The 24,982-nt window shown below is 40.6% G+C and overlaps 2 protein-coding genes across 9 annotated transcripts in view; one reads left to right on the top strand and one right to left on the bottom strand.

Moving 5' to 3' along the window:
* The first annotated feature begins 710 nt into the window (after positions 1-710).
* Positions 711-8,890, top strand: Sclp (leucine rich repeat containing protein 20 sclp). 2 transcript variants are annotated; one of them, XM_011153443.3, is made up of 4 exons: positions 711-1,662; positions 5,760-5,903; positions 6,114-6,281; positions 6,871-8,890. In XM_011153443.3, the coding sequence occupies exons 1-4, from the start codon at positions 1,506-1,508 to the stop codon at positions 7,032-7,034; spliced, it is 633 nt and encodes a 210-aa protein (XP_011151745.1). In that variant the 5' UTR covers positions 711-1,505; the 3' UTR covers positions 7,035-8,890. The 2 variants fall into 2 exon arrangements, with proteins under 2 accessions (XP_011151745.1, XP_011151746.1); XM_011153444.3 differs by lacking the exon at positions 711-1,662 and adding an exon at positions 4,635-4,720.
* Positions 8,891-10,356: 1,466 nt separating this feature from the next.
* Cip4 (formin-binding protein 1-like Cip4) overlaps positions 10,357-24,982 on the bottom strand; it is a 29,117-nt gene continuing 14,491 nt past the window's right edge. The window contains exons 2-11 of one of the 7 annotated variants that reach the window (XM_011153438.3): positions 22,283-22,398; positions 19,986-20,036; positions 18,707-19,013; positions 18,404-18,550; positions 17,809-18,165; positions 16,032-16,061; positions 14,811-15,118; positions 14,380-14,571; positions 13,708-13,844; positions 10,357-13,505 (exon numbers count right to left, since the gene is read on the bottom strand). In XM_011153438.3, coding sequence (XP_011151740.1) covers positions 13,348-13,505; positions 13,708-13,844; positions 14,380-14,571; positions 14,811-15,118; positions 16,032-16,061; positions 17,809-18,165; positions 18,404-18,550; positions 18,707-19,013; positions 19,986-20,036; positions 22,283-22,398 — 1,803 coding nt within the window. In that variant the 3' untranslated portion in view covers positions 10,357-13,347. The remainder of the gene's footprint in view (positions 13,506-13,707; positions 13,845-14,379; positions 14,572-14,810; positions 15,119-16,031; positions 16,062-17,808; positions 18,166-18,403; positions 18,551-18,706; positions 19,014-19,985; positions 20,037-22,282; positions 22,399-24,982) is intronic. The other 6 variants (XM_019844816.2, XM_011153439.3, XM_019844817.2 and 3 more) reach the window with 6 other exon arrangements.

The raw sequence follows: 24,982 nt of genomic DNA, 5'->3' as shown, positions 1-24,982 counted from the left end.
TTGTACTGTTCATGCTTCGTAAACTTTTGCAGTTCTCTGTATGTTTGGATCCTAACAGTTGTCTTGGTTATTTTATCATACTTGAGCCAATTATTTATCCTAAATCGAAATTATCTTTTAATAATTTCCCGATTGTTAGGAGATGATTAAATTTGGAAGCTAACAAATGTCTTCCAAATTATTAAGAAAAGACTCGTCTGAAATTCTCGAAGAGAGGCTTTCAAAAAATTATGATCGGAAATGTATCTTCACAATTTTCGTTTCATATTCTTCAAGATGTTTTCTTCAAATCGCTTTCATCTGATGCGAAAATCTTATCGGCTCCAAGTGTCGAGAAAGTTCTAAAACAGTCGCGAAACATTGTCGATGTCGAGTTTGTTGAACTTATGTGGGTCTTCACGATTTTCAATCGATAATCTTTCAATTGTTAATCTGTCGTGAATTATTCAAACAAAGGCACCGAAGAAACCGCAAAGAAATGTTAAAGCGGCAGGAAAGCCTTGGCGGAGAGCTGAGGCGACTCTAACGCGGAAATCGCGACGTCGAATTTGACAGATCGCACGTTGCGCCGTATGCACCTGATCGCAGTTGTTTTCAAACAAAGAGAGGGAGAGTGCATACACACAAAGTAGTCAGCTGATCCGAGACGCTTCCCTCCACGTGGGTGGGGGAAATGGCGAAGGCTTAAATAGCACCGCGTATACTCTTGCATTTTAGTGCCAGACGAAGTTACCTGAAACGAGCCTCGGTGGTTGGGCGCCGTGGTTGGTCTTCAGATACGCTGAGATATTGACGACCTGTCAATCGCAAAATCCTTGTCCTTCGACCGAGTCGCGCAGGAAGTTCGCTCGCGAGGATCCTTCGAAATTTGTATTGCTTGCGAGGTCGACGAGGTTTCCTTCGATCGAGGTGGATCTTGTCATTCCAGCGAAGTCACGCGAGAACATAAACATCACGGAGGACTGTTGTAACCTGGCGAATGTTGAAGAGGTCAAAGATCCACGACGCTTGAAGTCTCGGTGGAGTCCCGATAGAAGAACGCGCCGTTCTTTATTCGGATTCTGATAAGAGATCCAGTTTATACCTCAGTCGGATTCTCATGCTGGAGTAATCTTCCACAAGGACAAGACTTCCTGGGATTCTACACACATCTCCGATACTGTGGACTTGTCTTGTGCCGATTCTCGAATCTTTATTCTTGCAGTGACTCACACCGGCGAGTTAACGTTGACTTGATAAACACAAAAAAATCGCTCGTTTCATATAATGTCTTAGCGACGTAACGAAGTCAAGAAGAGAAGAGGTCGATAAATATCACGGCAAAGAAATTAAATACTTTATAATTAAAATATTTAGTACTTTTTTTCGCGCAAGAGCGTAAGATTCCCTTCGACGAATGTGCGAAGATCGATGCTGATTTCCAACGAACTTGCAGTCAAACGCCAAATTTGTTGAGCACATTGCAAATCTCTCGTTATAAAGACAAGAGTGAAGATAGAATCATCATGAGGCCACCCGCGTACAATACCGAGGAGGTACAGCAGATCTCACAGGAACAAGGCGAGAGGAATGTCGCGATGGCGGTCTGCGTGCAACTAGCTGGCCGCGCGATCATCAGGGTAATCGCGCGATGCGAGGAAGCCCAGGACAATTGTAATCTAGGTGAGTCGAGAGAGAAGCAAAGTAACCCAAAATCTTTGAGACTTCTTTCGAACATCCAAAGGATACTTTGGATTCCTTGCTGCAACATGCCGTTTCGCCGAAAAAATTTCTTAAGAAACACGCCTAGATATTTGAAGTAAGTGTGATCCTTTGAGGCATTCTTTAATTTTATTATTACGAATTTGATATCTCGGGACTGACTTTTTTACGAATGCATAAGAAAGCATGTTCGTTACGACAAATGTGGGAATCCTCGGCTTGAAACATTTTTAACATTATCAATTCAGCGGCGTTCGAAAAATGCAGTTGATTGCTTTTAACAAGGAAGCGAAGCTTGCAAACGCCATATATGCGCACGTCAGTGCACTGTGCTTATAGTACTTCCTGATTCGAGATGACTTCCACCCTTGCCTTATCCGTATCGTCGGCTACGTGCGCGACCTTGATGGCCGCTGCTCTTGCTTCTCTCAGTGCGCCAATATTTCTATGTTTTGCTTCTCATCAGGCTTTATAATCTCGCACGGATTACAGTTTCACTCTCATGGGCATTAAAGACAATCGATATAAGCGCCAAATCTTTCGCATAAAGTTATACACTGCAGCGTTGAGAGAATAATCATGAGCTTCGAGAAACACGTGTTTATATAGACTGAACCGTGGACTCAAAATTTTGCCACAGTTCTGTGAAATTCGAAGTCTGTGAGTCAAACTTGGATGAAAAACAAGAATCAGCGCGGAATTGAAAATTTATAATAAATGTCAGCGTGGTATGTCAATAATATTCTAATTAAATTGAGATCTGCCGAAGCTCCATAGGGGATCGAAAATTACGGAGCAGAGATTTGCGTTGTAAATCAGTTACAAAATTGCGATAGGACTGTATTAGGGTGACAACAGAATCATAATAACACTTTCCTGCGTATTCTCGTCTATCTTATCTGATGCATTAAACGCGCGATAACTAAGTCGATGACTAAGTTCGTGTCGTGTGGTTAACGAACCTTCCTATCTTCTGTCAGATTAAAGGTACACATTTTCTCACGCACGTGACATTGTTGCTACGCAGTGGAAAAAGAAAGGAGAAAGCAAGCAACGACGATTAAAAATGTATCTGCGAGTGTCGCAAGAGATGGAGAAAGAGATCTTACATCGCGATCTTTCGTTATAAGTTTTAACAAAAAGTTACAGTGTAATTTTGTAGAAAGTACGAATTACGCATCCGTCGCGTAAAATTGATCACATGACAGGCCGAGAACGTTTCCGTGCCGTTTCGTAACCGCGATGTTAATCCCAGTCATAGTAAAGCTGGATGAAACTCAGTAAAGTTCGATATGTCAAACTCAGGGGAGAGGAGGTAAATTAAAAAGGAAAAGAAAAACAAAAGGATCGTCTCGCAATGAGACGTACAAATTGATACGACCGACTGGAAACTTGCTAAGAATCGGCATACGCGATTTTTGCAAAGCGAGTTACAAAACTCTGTGTGTTACATCGATCGGCAATTCAAATAACAGGAAGTTCCGGTGACGGCAATGATGACGGATTGAAGGAGAACGGGTAAATAAACCACTGGGTGGCGTTTCTCGTGTACCGGCGCGGATAAAAGTGAAATGCTCGCTCTCCGGCATACTCCAGCATAGATAATTGACTGGATAAACATTGCGTTACACAACGCGCATCCGGTCTTTGTCTCTTTCTCACTCGCGCGAGTTTCACTCTCGCGACGGACGCGCGCCGCGTTCGCGCGTACATCGCGAGACACCCGGTACGTGCGAAAGGTCGATCTCGGAATAGTAAAGCGGAGCCTTGGCAATGCTGATCTACGCCATTGCGAACGCCGCTGGGAGGCTGTTCCTCTTTTATGAATCTTTTTATTGCATACATACTCGCATTGTATTAAACGGGAGGTGCAGCGAGACGCAGCGAGACGCTGAGCAGCGAGGAAAAATCGCGATCTCCTACGCGGCCGCTACGGATCCTCTGCCTCTCTTAGTTCCGATCCAAATTCGAGAATCACGGATTTCGAACTCCACCGGAACTGCTGACATAATCCAGATTTGCGCACGTCGCCGGCGGAAGATATATAGCGGACAAATGCCTCTTCGCCAAATTTGTACCAGTCAGCTGAGCGTTGCTAGAATTAAGTGTCAAGACTAATCTGTCGTGATGATCAATAAACAATAAAAACTAATCCATTGCGCTCGAGATGTTTCCGTATCTTTTTTCTTTTTCACCTTAAAACAGTGTCGTTTACTTTCAAATAACAGCTCAACTACCACGCTGGGACATTTTAATTACGATACAAAATTAATTGAACGTTGGATTCTAAATAAGTTAATTTTCATAAGCTAAACTCGTCGAAAGTAGCTAATTGCTGATTGAACGAGGTTTTGTCTTTTTTTTTTATCATTGTTGCTCCCGGCACAATAAACGCCTTTTACAGCTGAGAACGTGCATCGCGTACGGAAAAGATTCGCGAATCCAAAAAACGCAGGAACTTTCCAGTGCGAAACGCACAGACGCGTCTACGATGCGAGGAGTTTCCGTATAAAGGCAGCGCGACCTTAAATGGCAGCTTGCTATCGAGCCTCTTTTACCACTTTGTGGCGAAAAAACGATTGCACGCACGTTAACTAGCGGCCGCAGCGATGTGCGTCGAGCTAAGCTGAAAGATAACTATAGAGTCGAAGGCAAAATCTCAGTTGGCCAGAGAATTGCAAAGCGTTCGCGAAAAAATGTAGCGCGTCGAGCTTTCGATTTTTCAAAGCGACGCGACGCGAACGAATTATAACTCGTGAGCTTCTCGACGTTCATCGTTGCATCGAAAAGTCCGCGTTTTCTCGACTTCCTTCGTGCGATTTCCCGGTTTCCGAGAAACGCGATGAAAATCACGGCCGGCGCGAGGTCGTGGGATTTATTTCGGAGAGTACCGGCGGAAATAAATGTGTTTCGAGCGCAGTTGGACCGCCTTGGTGAGTCAGTGCGACGGCCAACATGGCGCACGCGGTGACGAGAGTGGTTTTGCGCTGCGAAGAGGCGCAGGCAAACGAGAGCCTCGGTAAAATATCGTAGAATTCGGTGAAAGCGCTCGAGGTCGGTGCGATCGTTCGCGCGCTATTCCGCGACTTCTCTCGCTCGTACGGCTCGAGATTCGCGCGAAGAGAGGCGATTTTATGAATCCCGTGGGATCGATCGCGAATTTCGGACTTTCCACGTGTCTTCGCAATCCACGTCAGTCGCGTAGCGGGAATTACGAAAGTGCGAGCGACGCGAAACGATGCAATTGTGTCCGAAGGCGAATTCGAAGGCGGCGATCATACGATCGTACAGTTGATATACACACTTGATGGGTTTGCAATTCATCGTTGCTTCCGTGGCTCATTATTATCTCCCACTTTTAATTGTGTCGCGAACTAAATCACGCACTAGGTTCCGTTAGCCGCGCGAAGAACGCGAGAGGCACAAGAGGCGGCGGTCTGATTTGCGAGATTATTCGGTTTTTTAAAGATTTGACAAATTCAATTTGGCATTCGTCGTTTATTCGTCGGCATTGCCGCATCGCGCTCAACTCATTCTGGTACTCATTATCCTCCCGGAACCGCACGCTCTACCGCTGTAAAATCGCGCGATCGCGATGATCGATAAATATATAACGCGGAATACGTTTGTTCCATAACGCGCTCGCGACTCCCGCTTCGCTTCGCGAGTTGACGTCAGCGTCGGCGGTCTTCCGTGCTGGAAACCGCGCCGGAGAAAGCGTGAAACTCGTGCCGTCATTAAGTGCACTTTCAGCCATTATGATGCACCTAGACTGGCGTATTTCCACTTTTGTTGAGTAACGAAAAACTTTTGAGGAAATAAATCGCCTGTATTCACGGCTGTATTCGATGGCGAACTCGGTATCTCTCCAAGTCTCACAAATCTACGTGATTCAGTTATTAAGATTCAGACACGTCTCGTTGAATACTGCAAGATCCCGACAAACCGTTTGCGAAAAGTATCGCCGTAAATCACGATGACCCTCCCAATCGTCCACATTGCCAGCATATTTATTATATTTTTTAGGAAATTCTATGTCCCGTCGTTTTATGCCCTAGACCTATCGGAGTGCCAGCTCATGCAGATCCCAGACGCGGTCTACCATTTAATGCGACACACGGAACTGAAGAGATGCGATCTTTCCGGAAACGTGATCACGAAGATCCCGGCGAAGTTCGCCGTCAAGTTCTCGCTGATCACCGGTGAGTGACAAATTGCATTGTGCGCGCGTGTGTGACATCCCTTCCACGCCCTTGGCGTTTTATTATTATTATTATTTTATTCTTAAAGGAACCTCGCCGCTCACACAACTTTGGAACGAGCTCTCGTTCGGCGCGAACATGACTATTTAATCGCATTACTTGCTCGTTACCTCGCATTTTACGCGTGTCATTGTGTGTTGTCGTTTGCAGAACTGAATTTGAGTCACAATCAAATGAGCAAGCTGCCCGAGGAGCTCGCCGAACTGCAGGCTCTAGAGCGACTCGACATCTCGCACAACACTTTCATCGCTCTACCACCTGTCGTCTGGCGGATGCCGCAGCTCAAGCGGCTCCTGGCCAACAACAATTTTATCATCGGTCAGTATCGATCACTTGTCGTCGTTACATAAGAGACTTTCAGCGGCGATCAGCCGCCGACGCGCGGTCGCGGTGCGGAGTACGGAGTCACAGAGACGACGTAACGAACCGCGATCGCAATCCGAACGAATAGCGACATTATCGATTTCAATCGTGATGATTGTATCACTATTCAAATATATCGGGTGAGCCGAAAGATCGGTTCAATTTCTACGTCAAATTTCGTGCTGTGTCGCATTCAATAAAAATAAATGATTCATCGACCAAGCAGTCGTTGTGTATGACATTTCTTAATTAATTTCTTAATTAATTTCTGTTCTGACTTAATTAATGTTCTGACTGCAGACAATCATTAGCGTTAATTGTTTACGCAATATGTAAACGATTTATTGAAATCAAATCTGAAAATGTTTAAAAATGTCACTCTAAACTTTTTTTCCACTAATTTAATAAATTACATATATTATAATAATTCTGTGTGGGAATACCTTGCAAAATGCGATTGTCATTTTTCCTCGATTCGAATGTACAAATTCTCTCAAAACTCTCAAAACCATGTTGGACTCACATCTCTTATCCACTCTCGCAGAGGTCGACGTGGAGAGACTCAGGCACGCACCCGTTTTGGAATTCGTCGATCTTCAGGCGAATCCGTTATCGGCCAGAATACACGAACTCTTGGGCACTCTGACTAGGATCAAAATCGAGCTGAGTCCTCGGCAGGTGGAAGGTTGGGAGGACCTGAACGTTTGAAACCTGCGCGAGAGCAGCCGATCTCGCGGAAGACGGCCGACGGACAAGACCGTCCTCGCGTCCTCTCGACGAAGATTGCTCAAACTTCGCGGACTAGCAGTAACATCGACATTTTTTGTACAGTGATAACACGATGGACTGTGTGTGATAACGGGTAACCGCGCGGATCACCACTCGAAACGGTCCGCTTCTATCGTATTTGTAAATGCTATTTTAGCGATCTGTACTTTATTACTGGATCAGTCGTCGATCTCGCAGAGAGATTGATCGATCCCTCGTGTTTCTTTTGTACCGCGTGGATTTTTAGATTTTATCCCGATGCAAACGAACCGTGAACGACAACGATGATGTCTCGACACTTTGTTGAATTCAAGGATTTCCGGTTCCCAGAATCCTGGAATCTTATTAGACATTTGCAACGAGGAGTGCTTTGTTTTTTATCATCGTAGATCTTTAGATTCATAGAATCTGCTTTGGGACGGAGATTTCTAACATTTGTCTCAAATTCTTAGAATGGTTGGATTTGTCAAGTAATGAATAAAGAAATCTGTATATGCGGATCCTTGAATTCCTGATCTAGCGTGTCGTTCGTGGACGTACGATTGTATCGACGATATTTTTAACGTAATTGTTGTCCGTCGACGTTATGGACAATTTACCGCTACGGACTGCCGATTTATGTATACACGCCGCTCTACACTCCTTAATACTTAACTCATTGCATTCGAGCATCGTGAATATGACGCACAACGTAACACGACGTAACGAGACGTTACTGTGTAATTTTTCATAAAGTGATTCGATATGTCACATTCACAAAACATAGCGAAATAACGTAAAGATGAAAAGTATGAGATTTTTCATAAATTCTTCGTTCGTTGAGAATCTTTTCCCAATTGCTATGCGCATTTTCAATTTAGATGTGAAGACTATTATGCAACATAAATTTATAAATTACAAATAAAGTCAGATTTTGTAAGTAGAAATCGAGTACAAAGAGTTAATATGCAAAAGGGCGACGAATAACGGAAACACCATTAAGTAGCTGTTAGCAGTATGGATGCAGGGTGTCCCGCGAGAAAAAAATTATAAATTCGCCGACGCAAATTTGCGCGTATCTTCGCAAAGCTGTACAAACATATAGAATCGTACGTGTTTTGCGAATACAACAGCGCGAATAACGATTATATTCTTAAATTTGTCTTAGTCTTCTGAATTTCTTTTTTTATCTAGTCAATCGTCCTTGGATGTATGGATCTGTAGATTTGCAGATCGTTCTTTATGGATTCATGGATTTTACAATTCGTGGATTCTTTGATTTGTAGATTTTCAATTTTTTAGATCCTAGATATTTGACTAGACTTTCCACAAATCCTTAGTTTTATATAATACATCCAAGGATTTATATAGAAATTTCAACACAATGTGAGACACGCATTATAACGATATAACAGAATAAAAATGAGAACACCTTTTGTCTTCCTTTCTTATTGGATTGGCAAAATTTATTACTAATTTATTAGACTGAACGTCCGTGTTTTGATTGTAATAATTATTATACTGCAATTTGTATTCTAATCGTATTCTTGCAATGTGTCGAAATGACTCGTATTGCAAATTGAATATATTTACACTATTAATCTGAATTTTACGCTTTGATTTTTTTATACGGTAAAGACCTCTCGATATATCAATTTTTAAATTTTATACAATGTATCTCATGATTAAATATGATGCTATTTTCCATTTTAACGAGAAAATAGGAACTGCACAATGTTTGTGGAACAGACAAACTATTTTAGTCAGGCAGAAATTTACGACATTCTGTATTACAGAAAATAAACGATAGAAAAGTGTCGTGTTGTGAATTTTATTATCCTGTATGTATATCGTACTTTCAGGCATATAGAACGGTTCATTAATAGAAACGTAAGTGGTATACTTATAGAACTTCGACGAAGGTAAAGTCGATGCTACCTTGGTCTACTGAAATAGATGTGCTAGCATGCATCCTGGGTATGTCGAACAATATTTAAACTGTTGAATTAAATAACGAAATAATAAAAAACTCAAAGACACTACTAAAAAAAAAACAAATTACTTCAAAGCTGTTAAATTGTTCTATCTATTTCTAATTTTATATATCTTGACTAAACTCTTTTGTCTCAATCAAAAATTTCTTTATAATCTTCCAATTACGTGTTAACAAAATTAACAAAAATACAATTAACGCCTTTAGTATTCTTGGATTTCAGATTTTCTCTGTGCGTTTTCGTAGTTAGATGTGAAATTCATTCATCGAATCACGCCGTCGCGTCGCTGAGTTTTCAATTCGCGATAATTTCATGTCGAAAAGATACATGATTCCAATTTTATCGAAATACTCGCGTGTTTAACAAAACAGGAAACCGCAGCTAATTATGATTGCAGACATTAATTAATGACATAACGATGGTCCAACATTTTGTTCGGCTCTCACGACATTCATTTATAAAAAAATATTTAAATATAATCGCTAAGAAACACGAAAAAATGTGGAACTACAACGAGATAAATAAATATGGTGCAGCGCGGCGCGAAACTAACAGACTATGTGGCAGCCGTGCACGCGCTGTAGAATCTGTTTGATTCCTTAGTGGCTTAGTATATGTCGTACTTTTATATACTTTCTATATATATTCTGTCAAATAAGAATATTATATTAACTGTAACAACTATATTTGATAAATACACACACACACACATTCATTCCTCACACAATAATTATCATATTATTTTTATATGAATGATTTATATAAAACTGAATTCGATTATTTAAGGAAAAGAAGGTCTCAACTATTCTGGCAAAGACTATAAGTTTAGATACTTTGAATAAAAAAAAAAAAAAAAAAAAAAAAAAAAAAAAAAAGAAAAGTATAAAAAGTTTAACTAAAACGAATAGGCTTAATATAGTTTCGATATATATATATATATATATATATATATTTGTATAATATAAAATCAAATATTTACATGCGAGGGAGGATATCTGGATGTCGAGAGGCATAATTACTAGTCAGATTGTAGTAACGTGTCTGAAACAGATACATTGGTTTAGTACCTATATTTTCTCAATATTAATAATAATGATAATAATAGTAATAATAATAATAAAAATAATAATAAAGTATAATGAATCGCAGAATTAGTTATCTACAATACTTGTTCGTGTATAGAAAATCACAAAATATACATAGAACAGACACATTTAAACGTCAGAGCACGCAACGGCCGGTATTTCATCATCTTAACATAATTACCGAGCATTTCACTTGCTTTCGTCGTTAACGAACCGGAAGCAGCCGCGACGAAAAGCAGGAAAGTGTATATGTGTACATATGTGTGTGTGTGTGTGTGTGTGTACGTATGTGAGTATTGGGTGAACTATGAATCTTATTCAATTGTGTACTTGCATATTTCTAACTATAGTGAAGCTACGCCTGTTGACGATCGAATATATTTATATATATATCTATATATATAATATATACATATACATTTTGTCAATGCGCGAGAAAATACGGTTACACGATTCCCGGATTTCGCAAAATTAGGACGAACGCGGCAGGCTTTCGCGTTCGCGCGGACTTTCCTTGGAATATCTGAGTCTGAAATTCCCAGATGTCGCAAATCCTTCCAGGACACTTTGCCTGCGAATCTGTCCGTTACGAAAGCGAGTCCTGCGCGGCTTAATATCGATTCTGGCACTCGCACGCTCAATAGCTACTCGCCTCGTTTTACCGCTCCCGCATTCCTGGCAATATTTACATAAGTCTATCGCTAACTAGATTCACATTCAGGCAACTTCATAAACATGGCGTGCCGGACTGTTCCGTTGGAACGGCTCACTTTTCGTCGCACCGAATCGGCGAATGTGAAAGTAGAACTCTCGGTGCCGCAGTTCACGGATCCTCGAGGATTGTCCACGTTCTGAAGATTCTCATTTTCACAAACTCTAACACATGTGTACACATAAATGTATCAATTTTCTCCTCTGCGGAACTTAATAATCTTCCGCAAAAGCTCCAGCTACCAGATAATTTGAATCGATTACATTCGATCGATTCTTAGTGTCACACTTTTGATTCCTAGAATTTCATCGTACCCTGCAATTTTGATTACAAGCACGAAAGTGCCAAATTTCGGATAGCGAGTATGATGAAACTCCAGCAAAGGTCAGTCTCTTGTTCTCTCAGCGTGACAGTGAACCGTTCGCGAGACAGTCGGTTGCCTTTTACGACGTCGAATCAAGTTGATAAAAGAACGATAAAACTTCGGTGCAGCGACGATTACAACGGTCGCAATTAATTTACGAGTGACGAGTAGGCGGGATGCGATTATTAATACTAAGATAGTTTACTTTCTTTAACGGGGTCGTAAATGTTTCGTTCGTGCACAGCTACGCGCAGAGGACACGTTTTGAGAAGCCGCGAGTGTATCGAGGGCAGCCCGACGACGTCTCTATGTCGGATCCTTCGAAGAATTCGTGCTTTAATCCTCAAGCAGACGTATTGCCGCAATCGCAGAAGCGATAAGAAATCTATATACTTGGTTTCGATACGTTTTGGCCACTTTTTACTCAATGCAACTTGAAATGCAGCCAACGAATTTAGAACTTGTTTTCAATTAATTCCCGAAAATTAAGTTACAGAAACTAGGTGTATAGGTTTTTATAAAGATAAGCATATCGCGCGTTGTAATTTTTTTTTCTAATTTCATTCCAGGTCAATTCTCCTATAAAATTCATCATTTCAATTGCGATTAAAATTATAATTTGTTATCTACTTCTAATTGCGATTTTCATTAATAATCGCGCCGATCAACTGTTGATCTGTTTTCATTTGCATCTGCTTAAGGGTTAAAAGTTTCAAATGCGTACAACTGAATCTGCATATAATTGGACATAACACTATCGTACAGATGTATAAATTAAATCCTTGTCTGGATTTTTACAAGTTTCCTACAGTAAATAGGTAAATATTCAGGGTTGTCGCTGTCTTTTATATGAAAGTACTTTAAAATAAAAAAATATATTGACAAATTAAAACGTAATACACAGTCTGCAAGATAGTACAGTAATCTTAAACAAAAATATTCACGAGACTGATGCAATAACTGTTATTTTTAGATTATTTCTTCGAATAGCGAACTTAACGCAGAATGTAAAAGCGATGTGGTTCTTCGCGATAAATAATATAGAGCAATAGCTATCGCTTGAAACTTTTCCTAATAATAAAGAATTAACAATTATTAATATTAATTAATAATTTCGGAATGAAAAGCGAAAAAGACTGTAGGGCCGCTGCAACTTTTTCTAGAAACAACGCACAATTAGAATGAGAGAAAATAGTCGAGTAACTTTAAATATTACGTTCATTATTAATAATATCTATTTAACACATAATCGATACAATAATTATAATTTAACATAATTATGACCAAAAAGATTAGGATTGTTAATTTGCTTTGCTGGGAAGAGTCACGGCGCCCTAATCAATCCGGACAAGGATTTAATTTTCTTAGGGATCTAGTAAGCCCGAGAATGAGCTCGATTCTACGCTTCTATTACGCTTATATTGATTGATCACAAAGCGGGGCATTTTGTTTTGTTCGCATATCATTCTTACATTCCTGACCGAACTAACGGCTGATCGATCAGGGATCCGGAGGGACGTGTGTTGGAAGTAATAACGCGTGCGATATTCGACGATGGACGCAATTACGTCGACGATATTATCGTGCAACTTTATGAATTCTTTCTACAGATTTCCAGATCGTGAACCTTGAACGGACTTCCTGATTTTGCAAGAATATACACTTAATAACCTTAAAACAGTGAGCAGATTGTTGACTTTCATATCTTTCTGGTTTAAAATTTTCTGAGATTGATATATCTTGGAAATCAACCTATGTTGATTCTTATACACTCATCGAACTAATTATCGAACCCTCAATTGTAGGTTTTTAAGATTCACAATTTACATGACACATGATTTTGAGCTGCGCAACGCACTCAAAAGATCGGCGAATCTTTGATTGCGTCCTCGAGAATTCTTGATGAGATCCTTCGGGTTTCCCAGTTGGAGCAGATAGTTCAATTATATTATTTTCACTTAGGCCTGCTAGCCACTGTGGTCGATGTCCCGTGCGAAATTTAACCAACACATGACCCTCAAGTCCGCGATGGTGCCCTATGCTTATAAGCCCACGACAGTAATCTCTTTCGAGCAGTTTCGCGCCACACGCAATTCTCTCAATGTCCTAAGAGAAGCGGCTAAGTGTTGTACAGATGACACTCGATGTACGAAGTTGGAACGAAGCCTTCGATTGGTTGTGAAATGCGTCGAACTCTGGTCCAGCCGTCTCCCTGATCCAGCTCGATCATGTATAGTTCTTCTCCGTCGTACATGGGTATGGAACCTTCGCTGGTCGCTGTAAGAGTATAAAATTTAATAAAAATGTTACTCCGTAAAATATTACATACGAATAAATAGCAATTGTGCAATAGTGAAAATGAAACAACTGCTTGTTGTTTTTCTTTCCTTTTAAACTATGTTTGAGATTGAAAATTTTCGAGGAATACCTTTCTCTCTCTCTCTCTCTCTCTCTCTCTCTCTCTCTCTCTATTTCTTACCGTCGAAAGGATAAAGCGCTCGGCATGTTCCTAATGGCGGTTGCGCGTCTACCTCGTCAACATAATATTCTTCACCACCGCTGCCAGGTAACGACGTTCTCGACTCGCCGAGACCAGATTCCGGGCTGTTCGTGGAACTGTGCATGAGTACCATAAAACGAAAACCGTGGCTATTCGTCTAGTGTAAATGTCTAGTCTACTCTCACTTATGTTGACCGATATTGTAAACAGAATATTCTCGTGGGAAGGAACGGTTGCACGCGACCAGATCGCGATTTAATTCGGATCTGTGGACGATGGGGTTATATTTGACATAATTTGAAATGGGTACAAAACTCATGACTCATATGGTAACATCGGAAATATTATCTCTGTTACTTATGCTCGTCGCTACCGATAAGATAAGAGCCATCGGATGAGAGTTGTAGTCGTCGTTATATTTCTAAATACAGATTTATTAAGAAAGTTATAAAACGGAGAATATACGATATAATATTATAATAACAACGACGGAACAATATTCGTAGAATCTGAAGCGCGCTCGGCGCAAATAATAACAGAATCAATTCACAAATCGAAAAGTTTACAAAATTTTCAAACTTACGTGTATAAAAATAGTTGCGTGTATGAAAATAGTATCACACTTCACCGTATATTATCAAAACGACTTACCCATGCGTCGGCTGCGGCGTGCCCGGTGCGCTTTTCTTGTAAACGGGTTGGTTCGCGTTCGCGTTACTGACGCTCGAGTCCGAAGCGGACCTCGAGAGGCTTTCTTCACCGCCCGAGTGACTGGATCTTCGTGAACTCAACGGTCTCGTTGCCGAGCCATTACTAGTGGGTTTCCGTGGTGCTTGACTTGGGCTAAAAAAACATAACAAAGTTAATAAAATTTGTAAAGTTCTAAATATAATGAAAAAAAAGTCGTAAAACTGTACATCATTATTTTGTATAAATACCCATCATTAAACATCTAAAAGCTGATTAAATATATTATTCTTTTATTTGAATCTGAATCTTTTTTCCTTTAAAATAGCTATTTATGCAAACGACGGATACGGATACAAATCTTTCAGCGGTTTCTCTAACAATGCCATTCTTACCTAGACAAACTGACGCCAACGCGCATTGCTTCTTCGAGGTAGCCTTGAAACTTTGCCAACTCAGCTCCGAGTTTGTCCAGCTTATTGCTGGACTGGTTTAACTGCCCCTCTATACTCATCGGGTCTCCGAGAGCGGGATTCTGCTCGTACACGCCCTTCATCTTCATCAGACCGTCCCTTGCCGCGGTCTCTTGCTGAATCTTCGCCTGGATCTCATCCAGTCTCTGCTGCAATCTCTTTTTCCGTTGGTTCGGTGGCAAATCGCTGCAGTCCTCCTTAGCGCCGTCGCCGTAACCAGGCACATTATTCTGAAATTTGTTGTAATGAGTTTTATTTATACAAAACTATTTTAGATACATTCAACTACTTGAGACCCAAGAAATCTTTTGCGGCCGAACGACGTTATCACCGAAACAAGATATACTATAGATAAGAAGATATACTATATCAATTTACTTCAATATTTCAATTTTAATTTCCTTAAATTATATTATAATGACAATGTATTCCGAATTAGGGAAATTTCAATTCCAAAACTTTCCATTCCAAACTTCACCTTGATAAAAATTTGTTTACTTTTGACTGGAAGTTTAATACTTATAATATGGGTCTCAAGAAATGAACAAAAAAAAGGATGATGAAAAAACTCGGAAACACATTTTGTTAGAGGACTTTCATTACAGATTTGAGGAAGTTACTAATGAAAGCCAGCATATATTGATATTAACTTTGATATATTGATATTAAGTTCAATATTATTCGTTGTTTTAAGCAATAATGGGTAAAATGTATTTTCTGCAATAAAATAATGAAAAATAAAGATAACGAAATGATTTCAGAAATGGGGGTGGCGTCCAACCCTCTTGGTGCTGCAAAATCAGTATATGCATTAAATACACAATTAAATTATAATTCCTCTAACATTATCGTAATTCCAATAAATTCGTGAACTCAGATAAACCAATAGACTTCATTAAAATCGGATTTCACAACCTGAGCTTTCGCAAATGTAAGGCTTCCTTCAATTTAATTTTCTACGGAATAATTGAATTGCTCATTGCCACAATTCTACTTCAAAAGAGGTATCGTTCCTCTTTGTTTCACCTATTTACTATTGCATATAAAGAATAAAGAAGACAAGCAAGTCGAGCACTTGTAAGCGTTCAGCGCACCAAAAGGGTTAATCGGAAAGTGACGGCGATTGTATAGAGAAGGACAGACCTTTAAAGCTATGCACACCTCGATCAACTTCTGTTGTTCGCATGAAACAAATCCCAAAAGCGTATCATTCAGCGAATGAACAAGACGAACTGTTAGCAATAAAAGCTCGCTTTCAGTGAACGAGAACTTAGAGATCGTTATCTCGAAAATACTAATCTCAAGCAATATAAAGATATTTCATGTGTCATAATACGAAAAGAAGTGATATCTTTATTATAATAATAGCTTTATAGCTTATATATATGGCAAGGCAAATTAAAGTTAAATTCTCAAATTATTGTACAGATCCATAAATTTTACATTAAAAAAATTTTTTAATTTAAATGGATTCTCGATTTTCTAGTGTAAATCACGTTTACGGTAAATTCTGAATCGAATTCAATTTAATTTATGGACAGTATAATTTCAAATAACTATTACATTTTATAATAGTTATAAAAAAATCTACTAATATTTTGCAAAAAAATTTGTTATATCGGAGTTAATATTTAATCGCTAAGTTCACGCTTTTCTAATAAAACATTTTGATATCATATATAATTTATTTTTAAAAGGCAGATAAATTGCCGATATTATATACACAACTGTAAGCAGATAAGCGAAACTACAGGGTACTTACTAAATATGATAATATCCCAATTCATAGCCCATGATGATTGGAAACAAGAACGCCACAGGCAGATTGAACCATCCACCAAATTAATAGAAAGTACAGAAGAAAAATAAGTTACGTTTTTCATTATGCGAAATCGAACATAAGAGAGATTGTAAGTTACAAGTTGGGACGTATAAAATATGGAAAGATATGGACGAGTTCAATTCGTTGACTTCTGATGAAGTTATTAGACAGAGAGTACAGAGTTCTTTTTGTTTTGATAAAATACAGTTAAAAATTGATATTTAAAAAATTATCTAGCCAAAGCTTCATTAAAGCTTTCGATAAATAAAGTTCTACGGTATCGTAAAGCACTGTAAAAGGTATACAGACACAAAAATCGCTTCGAGTAATAATCAAAAAGATGCGTAAAAATAATAATTCGTTCCAAATAATAATAGATAACAATGCGCAAAACGTAACTGAAAAGTCGCTGGTAAATAATATTATAGCTGCTGGAGAGAATGCAAAATCTACTATAATATACATGCGCAATAGAAATTTGTGTGCACAATAAATCGCAGGCCTGGCGGCGAATAAGAAAATACCAATATATGTACATAAGTGATAAATACAAATAATTACATAATATAGCGGTGTTTTCAAAGGATTTTCGTGCATGCTGTAATATTTTTTATTATTCTATTTATCCGTTCCTTCTCACTTATAAAAGCAATAAGTAGATTGCGTTAATTCTTGTTTGGAATTGTGCAAGTTCTGCAGTTCAATTTCTTCAGGATACTACGAAAATTTACTAAATATATGATCAGTGTTAAAAGACCATGATGATAATTTGATTAGATCAAACCGGTAAACTTCACGATTCCGCAAGAATTAATGTGCTGTAGCGTGTAGAGTGCTCGAAAAGATACTGTTCTACATTAGAGATTAAAATTGATAAAATCGATAAAATTTAATAAAAACATTCATAAAACGTAAGACAAAGAGTTTAAAGGAGTTTAACAAATAAATTAAAATTACTCACGACTTTTCACTATGTTATCATATGTATTTCTAAAGTTATTCTTTTAGAACACCCTAAGTAAGTATTACGAATATCGTACCCAACAGCATTAAAAAATTTGTGATGAGTTTCCAAAGAAACCATGGAGGAATATCTACCTTATTACTGCTGAAGATCCCGAAAAGGCCTACCCTCTTTTTGATCTTGCCGCCGGAGACGGTTCCTTTGACTGTGAGATGATTGTGAATCGGCTGCATGACTGGCTGGGCCAATTGGCTGTTGCTATCGTAGTTTTTGGCAACTGACAGATCCTCGAAGGGAAAGTCGCCAGGAGGCTGGAAACCACTCTTGTAACGTTCGATAACTAGCAGCGTATCTTCCTTTTCGTTGATTTCGTTCGCTGCATTTTCGATGCCATCAAGACATTGGGCAATTATCGGCGCTACTGCTCGTTCGGTCTCCACTGACTTCATCATATAGTTCCGCATATTCTTTATCCTTTTTTCGTCTAGTTCCTATAGCATAAACGTTACATATAATATAAAATCGCAAACATTACAATTAAATGGAATATCGTTGCAATAATTCATACTAAATTTTTACAATCTTTTAAATGACAATAAACATTTTTAAATTTTATGTACGTTGACATAAAAGATCCTTTAATATCTCTCTCGATACGAAATATTACAATAAATGCAACCAAGTACGATGATGCGAATGCAATTGTATTTGGTTATCACAAAGCAATACCTGAAGATGTTGGAACACTTCCGGCATCGCTGTGTGGTAATGCAACGTCTGCATATCATTCGTCTTCTGCAGCTGATTAGCGTATTCCGTCTTAGCCTCCTCGCTCTGCTGGGTCTTCAGGGTCATGTTCATCCTCTGTTTCTCGACCTAGGCGTTGCAAAACAATCGATTAGCTCATCATGCTTGTTGAAATTTTATTTTAAAAAATCTAAATTCACGTCAAACGGTACATTTGTAAAAGCTAGAGATTTTCTTTTTTCCAAAAAGTATGTTGATCAAAACAAAGAAGAATTTACCACGTACCTCTGCTCTCGAGAGATTTAGATCCGCGTCTGCTCGCTGATAGTTCTCAACGGCACGTTCCGCCTCGCGGAAAGCCTTCTCATAGGCCTTCCTAGCGCGCTCAAGGTTGCCGATTTGGCCAGCTAAAGTAGCCATCAGTCGTGCACCTTCCTGCAAATGCTTCTTACGATCTTCCTTAAAGTCCTTCACCAGGATGTTCAACTCTCGTAGAACGTTAGCATAGAGATTTTCCGCAATCAATTCTCTTTGGCCGGCCTGATCATTAACCTCGTTCAGTTCCATTTTGAACGCCTGGCAAGGACTATACCTGGCAATCACATTTATATTAATGACACTGACTGGTTTAACGTAACACAATTTTTTCCAATTTAGCATAATCAAGACGCGTGGAAGAAATAAATTCAGGGTGTGCTTGCGAAATACGTTAAATGAAGTAGCGTCAGCGCGAGTCAATTTTGCGGAACACAAAAAGCCGAAATCTCGGCCCACGCTGATTAGCGTGACGCACGACGAAGGTCTGGTCAAGAGAATGCGAGGGTCTCTTACGAAGTTATTGAACTTATAAAGTATGTTGCCCACGCAATGAGATAAACGGACCGCTTCTGTTTTCTATCAAGGTTCGCGCGTCCGTTTTTACTCGATGAATAAGCGAATTTTGCGCAGCAACCGCGAGCTTTTCATCTCATAATGAAATTCGTTTTATTTTAGTCGAAATGCCTTGTGTTTCGCGAGACTCGACATGAAATCGATAATTTACAAAAACGAGACTTTTTCTACGGCAAATTATAATATTTCGTAATATTTCTCGGTACATAGCACAGCAGAACAAATATCCTATTATGTTCTACAAGGCGACAAATAAATGAACACTGATTTACGCCATTTTAATCTTATGAACTTCAATTATCTTGGAAAAGGATATTGCATTTTTAACCGTCAAAATATAGTATCTATTTCTCTCGATCATCTCTAGTGCTGTAATTTATAGTATCTCAGTTGCGGGCGATTTAAATACATGTTTGTATTCTTTCATGTTTTGTACACATATGTGTACTCAACGAACTTATCTATGATCGTCGCTAATCCAAGAGAGAAGAGAAGAGAAGAGAAGAGAAGAGAGAGAGAGAGGGAGAGGGAGAGAGAGAGGGAGAGAGAGAGAGAGAGAGAGAGAGAGAGAGAGAGAGAGAGAGAGAGAGAGAGAGAGAGAGAGAGAGAGAGAGAGAGAGAGAGAGAGAGAGAGAGAGAGAGAGAGAGAGAGAGAATGTAGCTTTATACTTACTGATAATCCTCTTCTTCCTTCTTCTTCGGTTGATAGCTCTTCACGAGACGCCTGCGACAAAGAAAGGAAAGGAGATTACTGGTGCACGCGTGTCGTTCTCACGGAGGTGAAATGACATCGCGGCTTATATCGCCAGCATTGCTTATATAATTAGCACGAACAGAGCTATTAGGTAACCCGGAAGTGAATCGACAGGAAGTGATTTCTATACCACCGTCGTTGCACCGTTGCTTTTCGCGGATTCTTTGTCTCACCAGGACGGCGATCAGCTCCACTTGCGGGCCCTTCGTGCGGTCGCAGATTCATACGCGTCCTTTTGCATCACGAAGTGATGGCGCATCGCGGAGAGTTAAATCACGAACTCGCGCGGTTGCGATAATCGAAACGACTATCAGCGATCTCTCGCGAGAAAGGGAGAGAGCACGCGGTATTATTTTCGGTCTGGCGCGGGATTAAACGCGGATCTGGGCGTGTCGTTTTGAATTTTTACAGTGCGCCACCGGACTATAAATACGCTATCGCGCGGCATCTGACGTGCTCTGCCCTTGATACGGTGTGGAGAGATACGTGAAGAGAATCCCGCGGAAAAATCGCAGCGAAACGAGAAAAAGGGAACACGAAGAGGAACAAGGTGCCCCTTACGTCCAAAAATCGCCTGGATTATTCAGGATCATTTCACAAGGTAAAACCGTCAAAATTTCAAAAGCTCGCTTCGGATAGATAACACGCAGATGCATCACATATGACACGAGGAAGTGCTATATCATCTGGAACGGTTGTGCACTCGAGATTCCGCAGTGTTAATTCGCGGTACAGTCCGGGCAATTCTCCGGATGTTATCCGATTATCCAGTTAGTATCCCGAGCCGGCAGGTAACTTTTCTCCTCCCTTTTGCTGGCCCTGAGAATTTTCGAGAGAGATTATAGTACGGACGTGATTTTCTTCCGGACACTTCACCAACGCCGCCAACTCTGTGTGTTCCGGATGTTACGTGCTCGCGGGTAATTTTCCGGTTAGTTGGTAGCCGGGTAATTTGTCGAATATTATACGGAATCGCGGGTAAATTTTCCAATGGTGCCCTAGAGTGAGAGTACCTAAGAAGAGTGCTGACCGCGCGACTTTGCACGAAAGTGAATCGTCGTTGGACGACGGGTATTGCGGCGGCATTAGGACGAGGGGGAAGTGCACTCGCGATGATTTGCGCGTATGCAACAGCGAGGCGAACGTGCGCGGCGAAGCGCGCGAAATCATCACTCGTTCCAGCACGACCGCGCTTCGATTAACCCCCTCGTGCACTTCGAGGGTCAAAATTCACCGATGCCACTTTAACGATGCTCGCACCTCGCTCGAGGCCTGAGATTTGCATAGCTGCTCGACCCTACAGTTTCAACAATAGCATAATCTCAATATATTTTTGTTAATAATACAAACATACAGTAATGATAATTGGTAGCATCGTCTAATTATAATTCGTCGCTCCTCTGCAAATTAATTTCCCTGGAATGTTATTTTCGTCGGGACGAATTTGCACGGTGCCGCATTAGTCGTGCCTTTGCGAATTTTTCACCGAGTCGTAGGATGGGCTGCGATGTTAGTTATGATTGATATCGTGTGCAGGTGTCGTTTTCGCGCGACACGCGGCGCACAATAACGCCGAAGAACGCGACCAAGTAATTAAGCGTAATGCAAAACGGAGTAATTAGGCGCGGGAGTGGGTGGATTTCGAGACACCCGATAGAACAAAAGTGCGCCACAGTGGACGGCATTCACGGAGCGGACAAGGGATCCCTTTAACACAATATTACTAGCTACACATCCAGCGTCCCTGAACTCACGGGGTGCGTGAGACACGCTCGTTATACAGGATGTCCCATTGAAAACGTCCGCCTCGGATGCCTCACCCTTTGTCCGGGCACCTCGGAAAAAAGAAGCAGTACGAACACGACCCGCACGACAGGGTGCAAGGTGTAAGGTGCACGAGAGCATTGACGGACCTTGCAGCACCTGCTTATGCTGCAGAGTTTCATCTTCATAAAATATCAATTATCTTCATAACTCGTAGGAAAGAGAGGCACATTTTCACGCAGTTTCCACACTCATATCTTTCGCGAGACGTTTACTTTCAAACAAAGGAGAAAATGAAAGATAAAAGATAGGACAATAGGCAACGAATCCTATTGACGACAAACGTTCCGAAAGTATCTAAAAAGTGTCAGTCACGTCTCTCGAAATCTTTTTCTCCATTTTTCATTTTTCTTTCGATCTATAGTCTCTCTTGAACATGTTGCGTTTCTCACCTGAGTTTCGCTGCATATTCCACTTCGATAGCGCAGCGATCGCGTACGAAGTGGCCATATCTCTCGAGGAATTCTATCCCTTTCTGCGTATGCAGGGACAGATTTTCGAACTGGTCCTGAAAGCACAGACAAAAAAGATCATACAGTCTTACGTTCGAGATTTTCCGCTTCACATATAAAAATCTGTACGCATCATCACTTATGAAACATTGAAGATATTCCAGAGTCGCCGAAACGGACAGATTAGAAGCTGACGTAACATAATATCAGCAAATCAGTAATTAAGTATTCGGTTACGTTATGTATTTTTATCTTGAGATCATCACGAAGGGTGAACGAGAAATTTAGTGTACTTAAGAGTCATGTAAAAAGATGATAACGATCTTGTTTTCAAGGACGATATTTTTATCCTTCAGCACATTATTTTCAAGCTATTCGCTCTCTCAACTGCAAATTTCGTCCGTCAAAAGAGTGAAGACTTTTCTCCGTTGAACGAACAATCCGACCGTATCTATCGCGGTCGACGACTGAGAAAAACCTCTTGGCACACATACGCCCCTCGTTTCCTCCTCCTCCTCCTCCACCTCCCCTTCCTACACCTCCATCACTACCACGGGACAATGAGGAATTTCGCAAGCGCGACGCGCGCGGAAAGATTTCCGAACGTCGTTTAGCGGCTCGGCACGAAAAGTGAAACTGGACACGCTATCGTCGTTTAGTTACTCTGAGCCTGGAGAAAACGCGTAAACAACGTTAATATATTTGCGAATCATAAGTGCTCGTAACCGCGGTACATCATCAGCTGGGAGATAAATGAGTCAAATCCCTTCTTCGCAGGGACATCCATTTCTCACACTTAATGGTGTAAACATGCAGCATAGTTTCCTCATCGTTAATTTTTCATATCTTCGCGTGTTCTTAATGACTCGATTACGAAAGAGAAAGAAGGAAATCGTGAAAAATTATGTAAGTAATATAAATTGCAAAATAATATCATGGAAAAATAAATAATTCTTCCAAGTAATAAAATTGCATTTTATGCCGTCCGTCCGTCCGTCTTAACAGCGTGTTCAATTTTTCGGAGTAAAGATTACTGCAGACGCATCATACGCTGACGATATAATGGCGCACGTTTCTTCTTCTTTCGTCATAGAAGATACGAGTTTTACAGTTCTCGGTTTCTGGAAAATTGGAAAATCGCAGGAACATGCCGCAAACAACATCTTCGAGCCTGGCGATCGAGTCTCGCTACTCAAGACGGAATGTGAGCTTTATCGTTCAAGGACGATCGTATCTCTCAGCATTTACGCCATGACGCTTGCTTAAGGATAAATCAGGCTGCGTTACAAGTCGCGGCGAAGAGAGAGAGAGAGAGAGAGAGAGAGAGAGAGAGAGAGAGAGAGACAAAAGCTTGGTCTGCACGTATGGCTGGCATTCGAAACGCGTTACTTTCATTCCCAACGAGCGGCCATTCAAGGGCCACGCGCGTCTTCTTACAGCCTGAGTGCGTGCCTCGCGAGCGCGTCCTTCTTCGTCTCCTTTCGCGATGTCTCACCTTGCCACCTTATGGCGCAAAAAACAACGAGATCTCGACCGGAACACCTGAGTCACGTGTCCGCGATTTGCGGCTTGGCCAACCGAACGATGTACAGCGGAAGGAGGAAATCGCGCAAGATTTTTCTCCACTCAGCCGTGAACGAATTAATAAATAAATACGACAAAAAATTGATGCACCCTCCCTATAAGTCAGCGGGACATTCATCTCTCGCACCTATGGCAATTTCCTCTGCTAAAAGATTCAATCGATATCATTCGTTAAATTAATAATTTCTGAATTTTGTTACTGAATTGCTGCCTTAAATCCAAAGATCCTACAAGCAGAAGCGCTCGTCACTTTTTCATTCAAATCATGAATGCTACGGACTTCGCAGCCCTTGAATCAATAAAGGCTAGTTGAAATGTATGCAGTCTTAACTTTACAAATTCTTCGATTTGTGAAGGTCATAGATTCGCCTATTAATAAACTTTGAATTCTTCCTCTCTGTCGGTCTCTTATTATTTCAGACGCATCGCGCAAGGAGGACGACGATATTCGCAATATCATCCATCATCTTTGTCGTGAATAACATTGGAAAAAATAAGAAGTAGAAATGAGAAGAAAAAGACACGGGAATGATATATTTTCCATGGGCCGTCGCCCGTTGGGTCAAGGGTTAAGCTATAAATTTACTCTTCGTGACCCACGTGGTGATTTTATTTTGCCCACTCAAGGTTTATAGCTTTATGCGGCGAATTTGAGTCGCACTCGGGTCGCGATCACGACGAAGTTACTCGTGCGTCTCTCTACGTCGGATCGGAACAACTTTCTCATTGTGATAACTGTATAACTCTAAGCGTGGCTCGAGCAATTTGCAATGAAATAACGGAGAACTGGTAGCGCAGGTGATAGTCCAACCGCGGCTTTCGTGCACACGCGTGGAACGGCGATCGGTTCTTTTCTCTCCTCCAGCCCCGCTCGCTATCTCGGCGTGGAATATTAAACTCCGTTTTTCCTTCACGCCGGATACGCGAAACGTTGATAACGTCGGGAGAGATGCAAATATTTGCATATCGCGCATTGGAAACGTCGATAACTACGAACTATTCAGAACGAATTCCTGCATCTTTAAGTTTATCTTCGTATCCGAAAACTCCAATATT

Source organism: Harpegnathos saltator, unplaced genomic scaffold (genome assembly GCF_003227715.2).
Source record: "Harpegnathos saltator strain DR-91 unplaced genomic scaffold, Hsal_v8.6 scaffold225, whole genome shotgun sequence".
Taxonomy (NCBI): Eukaryota; Metazoa; Arthropoda; class Insecta; order Hymenoptera; family Formicidae; genus Harpegnathos; species Harpegnathos saltator.
Note: the sequence above shows the minus strand (reverse complement) of the source record. Positions and strands in the feature narration are given on the sequence as shown.